The sequence below is a fragment of the Carcharodon carcharias genome, chromosome 16, assembly GCF_017639515.1.
Source record: "Carcharodon carcharias isolate sCarCar2 chromosome 16, sCarCar2.pri, whole genome shotgun sequence".
Taxonomy (NCBI): Eukaryota; Metazoa; Chordata; class Chondrichthyes; order Lamniformes; family Lamnidae; genus Carcharodon; species Carcharodon carcharias.
Window position 1 is genome coordinate 25,840,383 of NC_054482.1, and position 16,278 is coordinate 25,856,660.

Consider the following 16,278-nt stretch of genomic DNA (forward strand, 5'->3'; position numbering starts at 1 on the left):
AGAAAGAGTATGTCCCTCACCAACAACATACAGGCTTGCTGCTATGTAACCTATGAGCCTGTGACTTCGAGATCTTGGAGTTGCAAAGAATTAAATATATAAAGTATATAACATACCACATTGCATTGATGAGGTGAATAGTATAGGTGCATTCAAGGGGAAACTAGATAAACGTGAGGGAGTAAGGCACAAAAAGCTAGAGTTGGATGAAGTAGGATGGAAGGAGGTTCACATGGAACATAAACACAGGAATGGACCAATTCCTATGTTGTCGATCTTATGCAATTGGCAAAACAGAAATGTACTTAATGAAGGGGACAAAGGGCACAGGAGGAAAAGCACAGCCAAGGCAGTCTTCAGTAGCAAGTTCAATCTTCTTTCAGAAAGAAAGGGCAAGCAAGGGAGTCAGACACTCCCTGCAATAACTAAATCAGCTGCTGCCCTCTGAACGGTCACTGGAAGATGATGTAGACTACTGTTCTCACTCGGGTGAAAGAGACATTATTTTCTCTGCCACAATTACCAACAGCCAATACTTTGCAGGTATTGGATGAGCGAATAGATTGTCTGTTGAACTGAGAGGCAACCATCTCATCAGGCACACCTATGCATGCAATTTGGTTGTGGCAGCTGTGTTCATGTGGCTGATTCTGGTCAACGTTAGCACCACCACACATTGTCCTAATGCTGTTGATTGTACAATGCTGTGGTCACTGACCGGCCAAACTTTTAAGTTTGTACCTTGATGGTTCACACTGCAAGGCTGAGAACATGGGGAGTCTGATTCTCCACTGGTAAAACTGTACAGACCTGGTACCAAGGCTCCCGATCTTCCACTATCACACTAATCCATCAATCAAACATCAGTGTAAAAACCAATACCACAGCTGCTTTGTTGTTGGGCTGCAAAGCCCATATGGATAACATGTTTATTGCATGGCTGTGCAGACCCACCTTAGGTTTCTTTGCCTCTGGCCCTCCTCCCTCCATCCACTGCTCATTCTGGTTGTCATCAATCATGTTGTCATCAGGCACCTGCTTTGACAGATTTCTAAGAGAAAAAAGAGAGAAAGCTTTTCTCAATGTTTTAATCTCACATTGTTTGGGATGCTGCCTGTTGCAGTCAGTTGGTGGGATCTCAATTCTTAAGGGTGTGTTGGGGCAGTGGGGAGGGACGAAGATGTTATGTTCCAGCCTCCAAGAACACACACACCCACCCAACCCCCATCTACCCCCCAGCACTGTGTGGAGGATAAACAACCGAGGACCAGGGAATCAAAACCTCACAAGGCAGTGGCAAATACAATATTGATGGGTAGCCCAGGGAGTCAACCCCCCCCCCCCCCCCACCACCACCCAGGTAGCCACGACAAGTGCGTGGGAATGACAGATCATCAAAGGACTCAAACCACACCCTATGGACACAGCATAGCAGAATTAGGCAACCTGTGAGATCCCATCAAGATTTGACAGCTATCGCACTACAAAGAGCACAGGAAACTATGTTATTGTGAAAACCCATCAAATCTAATCTGGTTCAGCCAGCATTATTTCAGTTAGCAATACCTACTCAGGTGTGAACACGGTCAGAAGCACCAGAAGTGCATCAGCAACTCAGCCTATCTGGAACATCAGTTCAGAATACTGCAGCATATTATAGGCACAGTGGACCATTCAGCCCCCTTGAATCTAGTCTACCATTCAATCAGGTCATGGCTGGTCCTTACCTCAACCCCATTTACTCGTTTTTGTTCCATATCCCATGAATATCCTCACCAAACAAAAGTCTATCTATCAGAATCTGGAAAAGTTCAATTAACCAAGCTTCCACAGCCCTTTTGTAGGGGTGGTGGGATAGAATTCCAGATTTCCACTGCCCTCAGTGATTTAACACTACCTGACTTCACTCCTAAATGGTCTGTGTCTATTTTAAAATTATGTCGCTTTGTTCAGAATTCTCTCATCAGAGCAAATATTGTCTCCATATCAAGCCTACTGAACCTCAAATCATTTTAAACACTACCTGTTTTGTAAACCATCATAACTTCCACCAGTTACAAGAATTCAGCCTGACTCTCATCTAATTCAGACAGTTAAAACAGATATCACTAGGTGTCAACTATGGCTCAGCCAATAGCACACTCATATCTGAGTCAGAAGGTTATGGGTTCAAGTCCCTTTCCAGAGATTGGAGCACATAATCCAGAGTGACACTCCATTTCAATGCTGTGGGATTGCTTCATTGTCAGAGGTGCCATCTTTCAGGTGTGGGTTTAAAGCGAGAGCCTGTCTGCCCTCAGGTAACACGCGAAATATCCCATAGCACTATTTTGAAGAGGAGCAGGGGAGCCTTCCCCCTAGTGTTCAGCCCAATATTTATCCCTCAATCAACATCACTAAAACAGATTACCAGTCATTATCACTTTGCTCTTTGCTGGAGCTTGCTGTACATAAATTGGCTGCTGTGTTTCCTAAAATTACAACAATGACAACATTTCACAAGTATTCCACTGGCTTTGGAGGCATCCAAAAGTCACGAAAAGCACTATATAAATGCAAGACTTACTTTCTTTCAATCTTTGTTGCCCTGCTCCAGCACTCTCCTTTCATGGTACCAGTTTAAAAAATGTTTTTACATTGTCCCTCAAGAAGGAATTTAACCGGTTACATCTAAGCAGCAGTTTTGAAGCGTCAATGGGGTGGGTAGGCGTTAAGGCATCTCCTTTGTCGTATTTAGGATTATTCAATATTCAACAGGTTACATTTCTGCTTTTTTTAAAACAAAACTTCTTAATATGTATATGTGTGTAAAATATGCTGATGTGAGAGGCTGTGTGCTTTGACAGAATGCTTACTGTTCCGCCAGAGTGAGCTCCACGTTATTTAAGCCTGGGAAATATTCCTTTCAATTGCTTTATGGGCCAAAAACATCAAGTCAACTTCTTAACCTCAGGCCATGGAACTTTTTGGCTCTAGGACTCCCAATGCTCCAAATTGTTACTATACTCCTACTTCATTCCCACTGCATCCTGTGCCAGAGGTTCTCGAGTCTTCCAATGCGATGCTTCCTCATTGATACCAATGCTGTACATAGAAATTCTGATTGCTCAAAGCAACATTAATACCTAAACAAGAACATTGACCACTCTTATCCATCAATACATTCATACCTGTACATACACTGAATATATACATCATTACACTAATACCTACAGCCCCTCAAACACTGAACACTAATATCCATCAACATATTGAATACCTACAGCCCCTCAAACACTGAGCACTAATATCCAATATCCATCATTACATTATTACCTAAATACACTCAAATATTGTGCACCAATATCCATCATCACATTAATACCAACACACACAAACACTGAGCACTTATGATGACGCATCATTAACACTTACTTCATTCCCACTGCATCCTGTCCCACAGGCTCTCGACGCTTCCGATTGCCACCCTTCTTCAGGACGAAGCCCTCTGGGAACCACAGCGGGCCGAGCTTGCGCTTACGTTTGGCCGCTACAACCCCCAGGATCAGAATAAGGATGATGATCCCTACGGCAACCATCAATAGGTACAGGAGGCTCAGTTGTGTCTGGGGACTCAGATCAAGTTTACCTGTAGAGAAAACAAACAACATATTTTACTTTCTTACATCTCACTACATATGCAACAGCAAAGGCAAGTGTTGAAAAACAATGATCTTATTTTCTATGTTTCTTCTACTTGGGTTTAAGAATCAACCCAATATTAACTATATTAATTACAAGTGATTTAAAAAGAAAAGAATATTGCTTTCTACCCAGTGCACATTTCATTTAATCACGTGCTCAGCCACTATTCCTTGCACTTGGCCCATGTTCTTTCTCTCTTTGCCCCAACAAAAAAGTAACTTAGAAAAATACGAGTTCACAGGTGGGGAGATATTTGTGGTCCATGCACCTTTGCAAAAGAGTTGACCAATGTACACTTACCATCTGTTCCTGAAAAATAGTTTGGAGGTGGATGTGCTGAGGACTAGCGTTATATGGGTTACCAAGCTGAACTCAAGTACCTACAGCTAATGCTAACATTAGCAGTGTACCAAGTGCCTTGCTCTTGGTCTTGTCAGACCCATCTTGCTGATGGTTCACTTCATTTTAGTTACTTGTCGCTAACTAACAAGCGAGAATGAGCTCTTGAAAATGACACCCCTGGTCAACCTCAACAATGCCAGAGAATCACTTACTGGTTGCACATTCAGCAAGTTGCGCAAACAACATTGCACCCAATTAGAATGCAGCTCTCATTCACTAAAATACATCATATTGCAAATCTATGGTACCTGAAAAGAAGATCAAGTTGTATTTTTGGAAATCTCTGGGCAACTTGTTTCTTGAGCCTCATCTTCTTGACCTCTCTGCAGCCTTTGACATGATTGACTACTATCCTCCTCCAAAACCTCTCCACCATTGTCCAGCTCAGTGGGATTGTACATGCCTGGTTCCATTCTCATCTATCCAGTTGTGCCCAGAGAATCCCTGCAACAGTTTCTCTTCCCGCTCCTGCACCATTAACCCAAGGATCTATCTTTAGTACCCTCCTATTTCTCTTCTATATGCTGCACTTTAATAACACCAACTCTTGACACCCAGCTCTACCTCACCACCGCCCCTCTCAACCCTTCCACTGTCTAAATTGTCAGAATGCTTGTCCAATATCCAGTACTGAATGGCAGGAATTTCCTTTAACTAAGTCATCAGCCACCAACTCTATCTCTCTCCCTGGTAATCAGATTGTTTGCAACCTAGGTGTCATACTTGACACCAAGGCAAACTTCAATTACATATTCACACCATCACTAAGACCACTTACTTCCATCTCTAACATCATTCAACTCTGTCCCTGTCTCAACTCATCCAAATCTCTCATCCATCTGTTCACCACTGGGCTTGACTATTCCAACACACTCCTGACCAGCTCCAATGTTCCTCATTCCATAAATGTGAGGTCATCCAAAGGTCTACTGCCCATGTCCTAACTCAATAAGTCATGTTCACTGATTGTCCCTGTCCTCACTGACCCACAATGGCTCCCCATTATGCAACACCAGGATTTTAAAATTCTCTCTCATTTTCAAATCCTTCAATGCCTTGTCCCTCCCTATCTCTGTAATCTCCTCCAGGCCTACAACCCTTCAAAGATATCTGTGTTCCTCTAATTCGGGCCTCTTGAACATCCTCTATTTCAGTTGCCCTATCCTTGATCGCTTTGTCTTCACCTATTAACACCCGGTGCTCTTGAATTTCCTCCCTAAATCTCTTTGCCTTTCTACCCCGCCCCTCCTCCATTAAGGAACTCCATAAAATCTCTGATCAAACTTGTGGTCGCCTGCCCGATCATCATCGAGTGGCATGGTGCCATACTTTGTTTAATAACACTCCTGCCAAGCACCTTTTTATTATGTTAAAAGTTGTTACATAAATACAAACTGTTGCTGCCACAAATTAATGGAGACAGCCTTTTCGATAGGCAGCCAATTTCACATAGATACAGTACTTTTATTCATGAAGAACAGTGATGTTTCTAATTAGAGATCATTATTGCTCTTGAAATATCAAAAGTACATCTATGTGGCAACTGGATAAATGAAAAGCAAAGTGGCAACTTTCAAATATCGTTTCAGCCACAGTATAAAAGGAGTTTCATCAACTCCAGAAATTTTTTAAAGAAAGTGGAGTGTGTGCAGAGGAATTTTACTTGAATGGTACCAGGGATGACAGACTTTAGTTTTGTGAAGAAACTGAAGCTGGGCTAGTTCTCCTTTGAGCAGAGAAGGTTAAATGCAGATTTAATACAGATGTTCAAAATTGAGACAATCTATTCAAGTAAATAAACAGATGTGTTCTCCACTGGCAGTAGTGTCAGTAATCAAAGGACACAAAGGAAATTGGCAAAAAAACAAGGGGAAAATGAGAAGAACTTTTTTTTCGAAGCACTGGGCTGTAATGACCTGAACTTTCAATCAACGAATGCATTGCCTGAAAGGATGCTGGAAGCAGATTTAATAGCAACTTCAAAGAGGAAACTGGATAAATTTGAGGGGAAACCTGCATGGCTGAGGCTAATTGGATCACTCTTTCAAAGTAAGCATGATGGGCCAAATGGCCTCCATCTGCACATTCACTGCTTGCACATGAGCAGGGGAGAGGCCTCATCCTAAGTGAGACAGTGAGTGTGGGTATTGGCAACTTGGTGCACAGTGGGAATCTGGTGCAGAGGGGAAGAGGTGCTATTTGCATTTTTTCTTCGCTATCCAACTTCTTAAATCTTCAGAGCATGGTCTTGCCTTCTACAGCAGTAGAGGTTACGAAGGAAAGAAATGACTGGTAAGTAGTGGGTAAGGTCAGGTAAGTATTTACTGCTTTTATCGCTTATAGTTTAAGGTCTTTTTTGTGGTTTATTGTTTGTATATTCTGTAGTAACGAGGATCAAGAAAGAAGGGCCCTAGAGTAATTGATTTAAAAAGGTTTAATTAAAAGGGATAAGTCATGGCAGGAGAGCTCAAAGCCGTGGTGTGTTCCTCATGCTCCCCGTGGGAAGCCAGGAACATTTCCAGTGCCCGGGACCAGCATGTGTGCAGGAAATGTGTCCAACTGCAGCTCCTGGAAGCTCGAGTTTCAGAGCTGGAACGGCGGCTAGGGACACTGTAAAGCATCCGCGAGCCTGAGAGCATCGTGGATAGCACATTTAGCGAGGTAGTCACACTGAAGAAGAAGGGACTTGAGGAAGGAAGGGAATGGGTGATCACCAGGCAGTCCAAGAGAAACAGGCAGGTAGTTCAGGAGTCCCCTGGGGTCCCACTCGCAAATTGGTATTCCATTTTGGAGGCTGATGAGGATGCTGGTTCCTCCAGGGAGTGCGGACAGAGCCAAGCTTCTGGCACCACAAGCAGCCTGTCTGTACAAGAGGGGAGGAAGGAAGGAAGAGCAATAGTAATAGGAGATACTATAGTCAGGAGAACAGATAGGCGCTACTGTGGCCGTCAACGTGGCTCCAGGATGGTATGTTGCCTCCCTGGTGCCAGGGTCTGAGATGTCACTGAACGGCTGCAGGGCATCCTGAAGGGGGAGGATGATAAGGCAGAGATCAAGGAACATGTTGGTATGAATGACAGAGGAAGAAAGAGGGATGAGGTCCTGCATCAAAGAATTCAGGGAGTTAGGCAGTAGACTAAAAAGCAGGACCTCTCAGGTTGTCATCTCTGGGTTACTCCCAGTGCCAGGTGCTAGCGAGCACAGAACTAGAAAAGAATAGCACAGGTGAATACGTGGCTTGAAAGTTGGTGCATGAGGGAAGGTTTCAGGTTCCTGGACCATTTCTGGGGAAGGTGGGACCTGTACAAGCAGGACGGTCTACATCTGAACCAGAGTGGGACTAACATCCTTGCGGGCGGGTTTGCTAGTGCTGTTGGGAGGAGTTTAAACTAATTCGGCAGGGGGAGGGGACACAGAATGTTAGCAGAATAGGGACACATCATAATACAGTAAAACAATCAAGTCAGACGGAGCACAGCTGCATTAAGTTTCAAGGGAGTAAGGCAAGGCTGGATGGCTTCTACTTTAATGCCTGGAGTATTACAGGTAAAACGGATTAGTTCAGGGTGAGGATTGACACGTGGAATTGTATATAGTAGCCATCAGAGACGTAGTTGAGAGAGGGGCAGGATTGGCAACTCAACATTCCGGGATAAAGAATCTTCAGGCAAGACAGGGGAGGGGGTAAAAGAAGAGGAGGTATTACAGTATTAGCTAAGGAGTCAGTTACTGCAGTTAGGACAGATATCATCTTGGAGGGGTCATTTGTGGGTAGAGCTTAGGAATGAAAAAGGAGCAGCCACATTGTTAGGTGTTTATTATAGACTCCCAGATAGTCAGCGGGAAATTGAGGAGCAAATATGTGCACAATTTGCGGAGGTGTGTAAAAACAATAACAATAGGGTAATTACATTAGGTGATTTCAACCTTTCCAAAATTATTTGGGATAGACATAATGTTAAGGGCTTGGATGGAGTGGATTTCTTGAAATGTGTACAGGAGAACTTTTTAGTGCACAGTGCTGGACCTAATTCCAGGAAATGAAGCCGAACAAGTGTCTAAGGTGGTGGTGGGGAAGCATTTTAGTGATAGCGACCACAACATGGTACAATTTAAGTTTGTTATGGACAAAGAAAAGACAAGTTGCAAAAAAATGTTTTGGACTGGGGGAGAGCGGATTCTAGTAAAATAAGGCAGGATCTGGCCAAGGTAGACTGAGAACAGTTACTTGTGGGGAACACAAAACAAAAACAGAATTACCTGGAAAAACTCAGCAGGTCTGGCAGCATCGGCGGAGAAAAAGAGTTGACGTTTCGAGTCCTCATGACCCTTCGACAGAACTTGAGTTCGAGTCCAAGAAAGAGTTGAAATATAAGCTGGTTTAAGGTGTGTGTGTGGGGGGCGGAGAGATAGAGAGGTGGAGGGGGGTGGTGTGGTTGTAGGGACAAACAAGCAGTGATAGAAACAGATCATCAAAAGATGTCAACGACAATAGTACAATAGAACACATAGGTGTTAAAGTTAAAGTTGGTGATATTATCTAAAAGAATGTGCTAATTAAGAATGGATGGTAGGGCACTCAAGGTATAGCTCTAGTGGGGTTTTTTTTATTTTTTTTTATAATGGAAATAGGTGGGAAAAGGAAAATCTTTATAATTTATTGGAGAAAAAAAAGGAAGGGGGAAACAGAAAGGGGGTGGGGATGGGGGAGGGAGCTCATGACCTAAAGTTGTTGAATTCAATATTCAGTCCGGAAGGCTGTAAAGTCCCTAGTCGGAAGATGAGGTGTTGTTCCTCCAGTTTGCGTTGGGCTTCACTGGAACAATGCAGCAAGCCAAGGACAGACATGTGGGCAAGAGAGCAGGGTGGAGTGTTAAAATGGCAAGCGACAGGGAGGTTTGGGTCATTCTTGCGGACAGACCGCAGGTGTTCTGCAAAGCGGTCGCCCAGTTTACGTTTGGTCTCTCCAATGTAGAGGAGACCACATTGGGAGCAACGAATGCAGTAGACTAAGTTGGGGGAAATGCAAGTGAAATGCTGCTTCACTTGAAAGGAGTGTTTGGGTCCTTGGACGGTGAGGAGAGAGGAAGTGGAGGGGCAGGTGTTGCATCTTTTGCGTGGGCATGGGGTGGTGCCATGGGGGGGGTTGAGGAGTAGGGGGTGATGGAGGAGTGGACCAGGGTGTCCCGGAGGGAGCGATCCCTACGGAATGCCGATAAAGGGGATGAAGGGAAGATGTGTTTGGTGGTGGCATCATGCTGGAGTTGGCGGAAATGGCGGAGGATGATCCTTTGAATGCGGAGGCTGGTGGGGTGATAAGTGAGGACAAGGGGGACCCTATCATGTTTCTGGGAGGGAGGAGAAGGCGTGAGGGCGGATACGCGGGAGATGGGCCAGACACGGTTGAGGGCCCTGTCAACGACCGTGGGTGGAAAACCTCGGTTAAGGAAGAAGGAGGACATGTCAGAGGAACTGTTTTTGAATGTAGCATCATCGGAACAGATGCGACGGAGGCGAAGGAACTGAGAGAATGGGATGGAGTCCTTACAGGAAGCGGGGTGTGAGGAACTGTAGTCGAGATAGCTGTGGGAGTCGGTGGGTTTGTAATGGATATTGGTGGACAGTCTATCACCAGAGATTGAGACAGAGAGGTCAAGGAAGGGAAGGGAAGTGTCAGAGATGGACCACGTGAAAATGATGGAGGGGTGGAGATTGGAAGCAAAATTAATAAATTTTTCCAAGTCCCGACGAGAGCATGAAGCGGCACCGAAGTAATCATCGATGTACCGGAGAAAGAGTTGTGGAAGGGGGCAGGAGTAGGACTGCAACAAGGAATGCTCCACATACCCCATAAAGAGACAGGCATAGCTGGGGCCCATGCGGGTACCCATAGCCACACCTTTTATTTGGAGGAAGTGAGAGGAGTTGAAGGAGAAATTGTTCAGCGTGAGAACCAGTTCAGCCAGACGGAGGAGAGTAGTGGTGGATGGGGATTGTTCGGGCCTCTGTTCAAGGAAGAAGCTAAGGGCCCTCAGACCATCCTGGTGGGGGATGGAGGTGTAGAGGGATTGGACGTCCATGGTGAAGAGGAAGCGGTTGGGGCCAGGGAACTGGAAATTGTTGATGTGACGTAAGGTGTCAGAGGAATCACGGATGTAGGTGGGAAGGGACTGGACAAGGGGAGAGAGAAGGGAGTCAAGATAACGAGAAATGAGTTCTGTGGGGCAGGAGCAAGCTGAGACGATCGGTCTACCGGGGCAGTTCTGTTTGTGGATTTTGGGTAGGAGATAGAAGCGGGCCGTCCGAGGTTGGGCGACTATCAGGTTGGAAGCTGTGGGAGGGAGATCCCCAGAGGAGATGAGGTCAGTGACAGTCCTGGAAACAATGGCTTGACGTTCAGTGGTGGGGTCATGGTCCAGGGAGAGGTAGGAGGAAGTGTCTGCGAGTTGACGCTCAGCCTCCGCGAGGTAGAGGTCAGTGCGCCAGACAACAACAGCACCACCCTTGTCGGCGGGTTTGATGACAATGTCAGGGTTGGACCTGAGAGAATGGAGTGCAGTAAGTTCAGAGAGAGACAGGTTAGAATGGGTGAGAGGAGCAGAGAAATTGAGACGACTAATGTCGCGCCGACAGTTCTCAATGAAAAGATCGAGAGAAGGTAAGAATCCAGAGGGAGGGGTCCAGGTGGAGGGAGAATATTGGAGATGGGTAAAAGGATCCGTTGAACTGGGAGAGGACTCCTGCCCAAAGAAGTGAGGCCGGAGACAAAGACGGCGGAAGAAGAGTTCAGTATCATGCTGAGCCCGAAATTCATTGAGGTGAGGGCGTAAGGGTATGAAACTAAGTCCTTTGCTGAGCACTGAACGTTCAGCATCGGAGAGGGGAAGGTCAGGGGGTATAGTGAATACACGGCTGGGGTTGGGATTGGAAGAAAGGGTGGGGACGGAGGGACAGGCAGGGGTGGAGGGTCCTAGATGGGTGTTGGTGTCGATGAGTTGTTGGAGCTTGCGTTCCTTAGCACTTGAGAGAAAGAGAAAAAGTTTCTTGTTGAGGCGTCGGATGAGCCGAAGGATAAAATGAAACTGGGGGCACGCGCAGCTTTGAAAAAGGGTACTGCGGTGCTGCTGGAGGGAGAGGTCGAGTGTGTTCATATGGCGGCGCATGGCACTGAGTGTGGATTTCAGAATGTGACGGGAACAGCAGTCCGAGAAACGTTTTATGTCCCGGAGATACCTGTAATCCTGGGTGGGTTCGAAACACGAGGGGTGGAATTTCAGTTGAAATCCACGTGGGGTAAGTCGGAGACGGAGACAGTCACTGAGAAAGGAGATATGGCTGTGAAAGCGGGTTTTAGTAAACACCTTGTCAAACACCAGGAGGGAAATGGAAAGCAAGGAAGGTGAGCAAGACAACAGAGAGATACGGAAATCTTGTCGCAGAGAGGAACAGAACTTCAAGGAGGTAGGCATTTCTTGAAGAGCAGTGGCAGTCAATTAAACACAGAGATAAAAACAAAAAAAAAATAACTGTGGATGCTGGAAATCCAAAACAAAAACTGCATTGTTCCAGTGAAGCCCAACGCAAACTGGAGGAACAACACCTCATCTTCCGACTAGGCACTTTACAGCCTTCCGGACTGAATATTGAATTCAACAACTTTAGGTCATGAGCTCCCTCCCCCATCCCCACCCCCTTTCTGTTTCCCCCTTCCTTTTTTTTTCCAATAAATTATAAAGATTTTCCTTTTCCCACCTATTTCCATTATAAAAAAATAAAAAAAAACCCCACTAGAGCTATACCTTGAGTGCCCTACCATCCATTCTTAATTAGCACATTCGTTTAGATAATATCACCAACTTTAACACCTATGTGTTCTATTGTACTATTGTCGTTGACATCTTTTGATGATCTGCTTCTAGCACTGCTTGTTTGTCCCTACAACCACACCACCCCCCTCCACCTCTCTATCTCTCCGCCCCCCACACACACACCTTAAAGCAGCTTATATTTCAACTCTTTCTTGGACTCGAACTCAAGTTCTGTCGAAGGGTCATGAGGACTCGAAACGTCAACTCTTTTCTTCTCCGCCGATGCTGCCAGACCTGCTGAGTTTTTCCAGGTAATTCTGTTTTTGTTTTGGATTTCCAGCATCCGCAGTTTTTTTACTTGTGGGGAAATCCACATAAGAGCAGTGGGGGTGGGGGGGGGTGTTCAAAAAGGAAATGCAGAGCGTACAGGCTCAAGATGTTCCCTCTGGGGTGATAGGAAAGAGTAACAAGCCCAGAGAACCATGGATGACCAGAGATAGTCAGGTTACGATGAGAAGGAAAAGAAGCTTTTAGCAGGTACAAGGGTAGCAAATCAGCTGAGGCATTAGTGGAGTACAGAAAGTGCAGGGTGGAGCTTAAGAAAGCAATTAGGAGAGCAAAGAGGGGAATATGAGAAAGCTCTGGCTGATAAAAGTAGGGAAAATCCCAAGATATTCTATAAGTACAACAATGGGAAGAGGATAGCCAGGGAAAGAGTAGGGCCCAAGGGAGCAATCTATGGGTGGAGCCAGAGGACATTGGTAGAGTGTTGAACGAATACTTCACATCCGACTTCACCCAAGAGAATGAGGATGAAGGTATGGAACTCGGGGAGAGGGACTACGAGGTTCTTGAGCAAGTTGATGTAGGGAGTGACAAGGTATTGGAGGTGTTGGCAGGCTTAAAAGTGGACAAATCGCCAGGTCTGGATGATTTGTGTCCCAGACTGCTGAGGGAGGCAAAGGAGGAGATTGCAGGGGCTCTTACCCAAATTTTTAACTCCTCTCTGGCCATGGGGGAGGATCTAGAGGACTGGAGATAGCTAACATGATTCCACTAGAGATAAGCCAGGGAACTACAGGCCAGTGAGTCTCACGTCACTGGTAGGGAAACTAATGGAGAAAATTCTGAAGGAGAAAACCTATCTCCACTTGGAGAGGCAAGATTGATCTGCGACATTCAGCATGGCTAGATGAGGGTAGTGCAGTTGGTGTTGTTTATATGGATTTCAACAAAGCCTTTGACAAGGTCCCACATGGGAGACTTATAAAGAAGGCAAATGCACATGGGATACAGGGTAATTTGATAAGATGGATTCAAAATTGGCTTAGTTGTAAGAGACAGAGGGTGATGACAGAAGGATGCTTTAGTGACTAGAAGCCGGTGTCCAGTGGTGTACCACAGGGAGCTGTGCTGGGTCCCCTATTATTCGTCATTTATATAAACGACATAGATGTCTTATGTGGATGACACAAAGATTGGCCGGGTGGTTAACAGTAAGGTTGGGTGTCTTGGGCTACAGAAAGATATAGACAGGATGGTCAAATGGGCAGATAAGTGACAGATGGACAGATGGAATTTAACCCTGAAAAGTGAGAGGTGATACACTTTGAAGGAGTAATTTGACAAGGAAGTATTCAACAAGCGGCATGACACTAGGAAGTTTGAGGAACAAAGGGACCTTGGCGTATGTGTCCATTGATCTCTGAAGGCAGAAGGACATGTTAGTGGGGTGGTGTAAAAGGCACATGGGACAATTGCCTTTATCAATCGAGGCATAGATTACAAAAGTAGGGAGGTCACGTTGGAGTTGTATAGAACTTGGTGAGGCCACGGCTGGAGTACTGTGTGCAACTCTGGTCACCACATTATAGGAAGGATGTGATTGCACTGGAGGGAGTGCAGAGGTGATTAACCAGGATGTTGCCTGGGATGAAACATTTAAGTTCTGAAGAGAGGTTGGGTAGACTTGGGTTGTTTTCATTGGAGCAGAGCAGACTGAGGGGCGACCGGATCGATATGTTCAAGATTATGAGGGGCATTGTCAGGGTGGATAGGGAGCAGCTGTTCCCCTTAGTTGAAGGGTCAGTCACAAGGGGGCATAAGTTCAAGGTGGGGGGATAGGAGGTTTAGGGGGGATGTGAGGAAAAAAGCTTTTTTACCCAGAGGGTGGTGACGGTCTGGAATGCGCTGCCTGGGAGGGTGGTGGAGACAGGTTGTCTCACATCCTTTAAAAAGTACCTGGATGAGCACTTGGCACATCATAACATTCAAGGCCATGGGCCAAGTGCTGGTAAATGGAATTAGGTAGGTAGGTCAGGTGTTTCTCACATGTCGGTGCGGACTCAATGGGCCGAAAGGCCTCTTCTGCACTGAGAGATTCTGTGTTCTGTGAATGTTTGGATCTTTCAGGTTGGGCGTGCATGGAAAAAGCAAAATGGTACGGAATGATGGAAGATTTTGCAACATCCAGCCTATTGATGACAACAATTATATTTTGGCTTACAAGAGAGATGATCGATAGGTAAAGCTGTAATTATTTACGATTATATGTTTCTTCTGTTAAACATATTTGAAAGGTTATATTACTTAAAATGAAAATTAAACAGCATTGCTTAAGAGACCAGCATGAATAAAAGGGCCTGAATGTGAAACATCAGTGTGTGTACTAAGAGCTGGCAGCTCCACTGGTCTCAGTAAAGACTTGACTAGGAATGGTTCTTGCGCAGTGATTGTCATGCTCCCCTCATCAACACTGCGATCTTGGAAGTTCAACTGAGAGTGAAGGAGTGGGAGATTATTCAGTTTATCTCAAATCTCAGAAAACCTTTGAAAACAACCTTGTAATTTGGTTCACAATCATACTTCTGGCCCAGAGTGGCCACACTATGCAGTGACCTTCAATTATTTCAGGTCAAAAAGATGAACGATGGACGCTGCCATGCCACCTAATAGCAAAACATAATTAGATACAAGCCTCAGAAGAAAACCAATAGATACTGCTGGGAATTGGAGGTAATAATCTTTATTACAAAACACAACTAATGCATATTTTTTAGTTGCATTTCAATATGCATTCCCACAAATGGGCAATTAGCAATGCACTTCTGGAATAGCTGAAGCCCCAGCACTCCAAGTCCAACTGAAAACTCCAGGAAGTTTGCCAGGTTTGGGAGCTGACTTCACTTACTTTTAACAGACTTGATTGGATAAGGAAGGTTGCCCTTGCTGGACTGGGCAGCAATGAAGGCAGCAGCGCTGTCTGTGGATGGGAAACAATCCTCGGATGTTTGCAAGCACTGACGGTTGTCAATCTCCAAGCAGACTTCAGAACTGTGTGAGAGCAACAAAAAGTTATAAATGCCAAGGTTATCCATAGAACTACAACAGTTTACAATTGTTAGCTCATTTGTGTCTGCAACAGCTCTTTTGCTGCATCTTCTCCTGCCTCATACATTTTCCATTTTTCTCCAAAAATGCTTTAACTGCTGCCTCTGGCAAAGCATTCAATCCAAAACTTCTCTCAGGACTCTACCTGTAGCATAACCATTACCTCTTAACTTTTGAATTCTACGCCCCTATTTAAAAAGTCTAAAATGTTAAATGACCAGTGTTGTGGATTTATCTATTTGTAGTCACATTTTTCCACACCATTATGTATTTTAGCTTCTGAGTGTCTGCCCCATTCGCTTTAAGTGCCTTATGTTTAAAAAATAATTCTCCCAACCACTCTTTCCACTCTGTGACCTTAAATCACCCCAACCAGACAGAAGCATAGTTTTGCCTTCTTCACTCCAACAAAATTCTACATGAAGGTTAAAAAAATACTTTAATCTCCCATTAGCCATCTTCACACCAGTGGAAAGAGACCCATATAACTTTAAGGCACTCCCAAGACCATTTTTTCACAATCCCATTATTATCCTGATGAATCTACAATCCAAAACTTCTCTCAGGACTCTACCTGTAGCATAACCATTACCTCTTAACTTTTGAATTCTACGCCCCTATTTAAAAAGTCCAAAATGTTAAATGACCAGTGTTGTGGATTTATCTATTTGTAGTCACATTTTTCCACACCATTATGTATTTTAGCTTCTGAGTGTCTGCCCCATTCACTCCAGTCTTCACTTTCTATCCCAAGATGCCCATTAAGTTGCATCTGCCCATTCTGTTGATGTACATATTCGTTTAAAACATTTTACAGTCCTCTTTATCAAACCCTTAGTTGTAATTTGTCAGCAAATTTCAACACCCTCTGCCCAAGATAAAATAATCTATTCACAGTGAATAACAGGACTCAGCACGGAACTCTGGGGTCCACCACCTCCTACCTTCCCCAATATGGGCAATAGCTGTTAGTCAACCATGCTGTTACATTCCT

At 44.9% G+C, this 16,278-nt stretch overlaps 1 protein-coding gene across 1 annotated transcript in view; it reads right to left on the reverse strand.

Annotated features, from left to right (window-relative positions):
• The window catches only part of LOC121288880 (neurogenic locus notch homolog protein 2-like), a 163,299-nt gene that overhangs the window by 12,010 nt on the left and 135,011 nt on the right, over positions 1-16,278 (reverse strand). The window contains exons 27-29 of the mRNA XM_041207686.1: positions 15,085-15,227; positions 3,415-3,628; positions 955-1,051 (exon numbers count right to left, since the gene is read on the reverse strand). Coding sequence (XP_041063620.1) covers positions 955-1,051; positions 3,415-3,628; positions 15,085-15,227 — 454 coding nt within the window. The remainder of the gene's footprint in view (positions 1-954; positions 1,052-3,414; positions 3,629-15,084; positions 15,228-16,278) is intronic.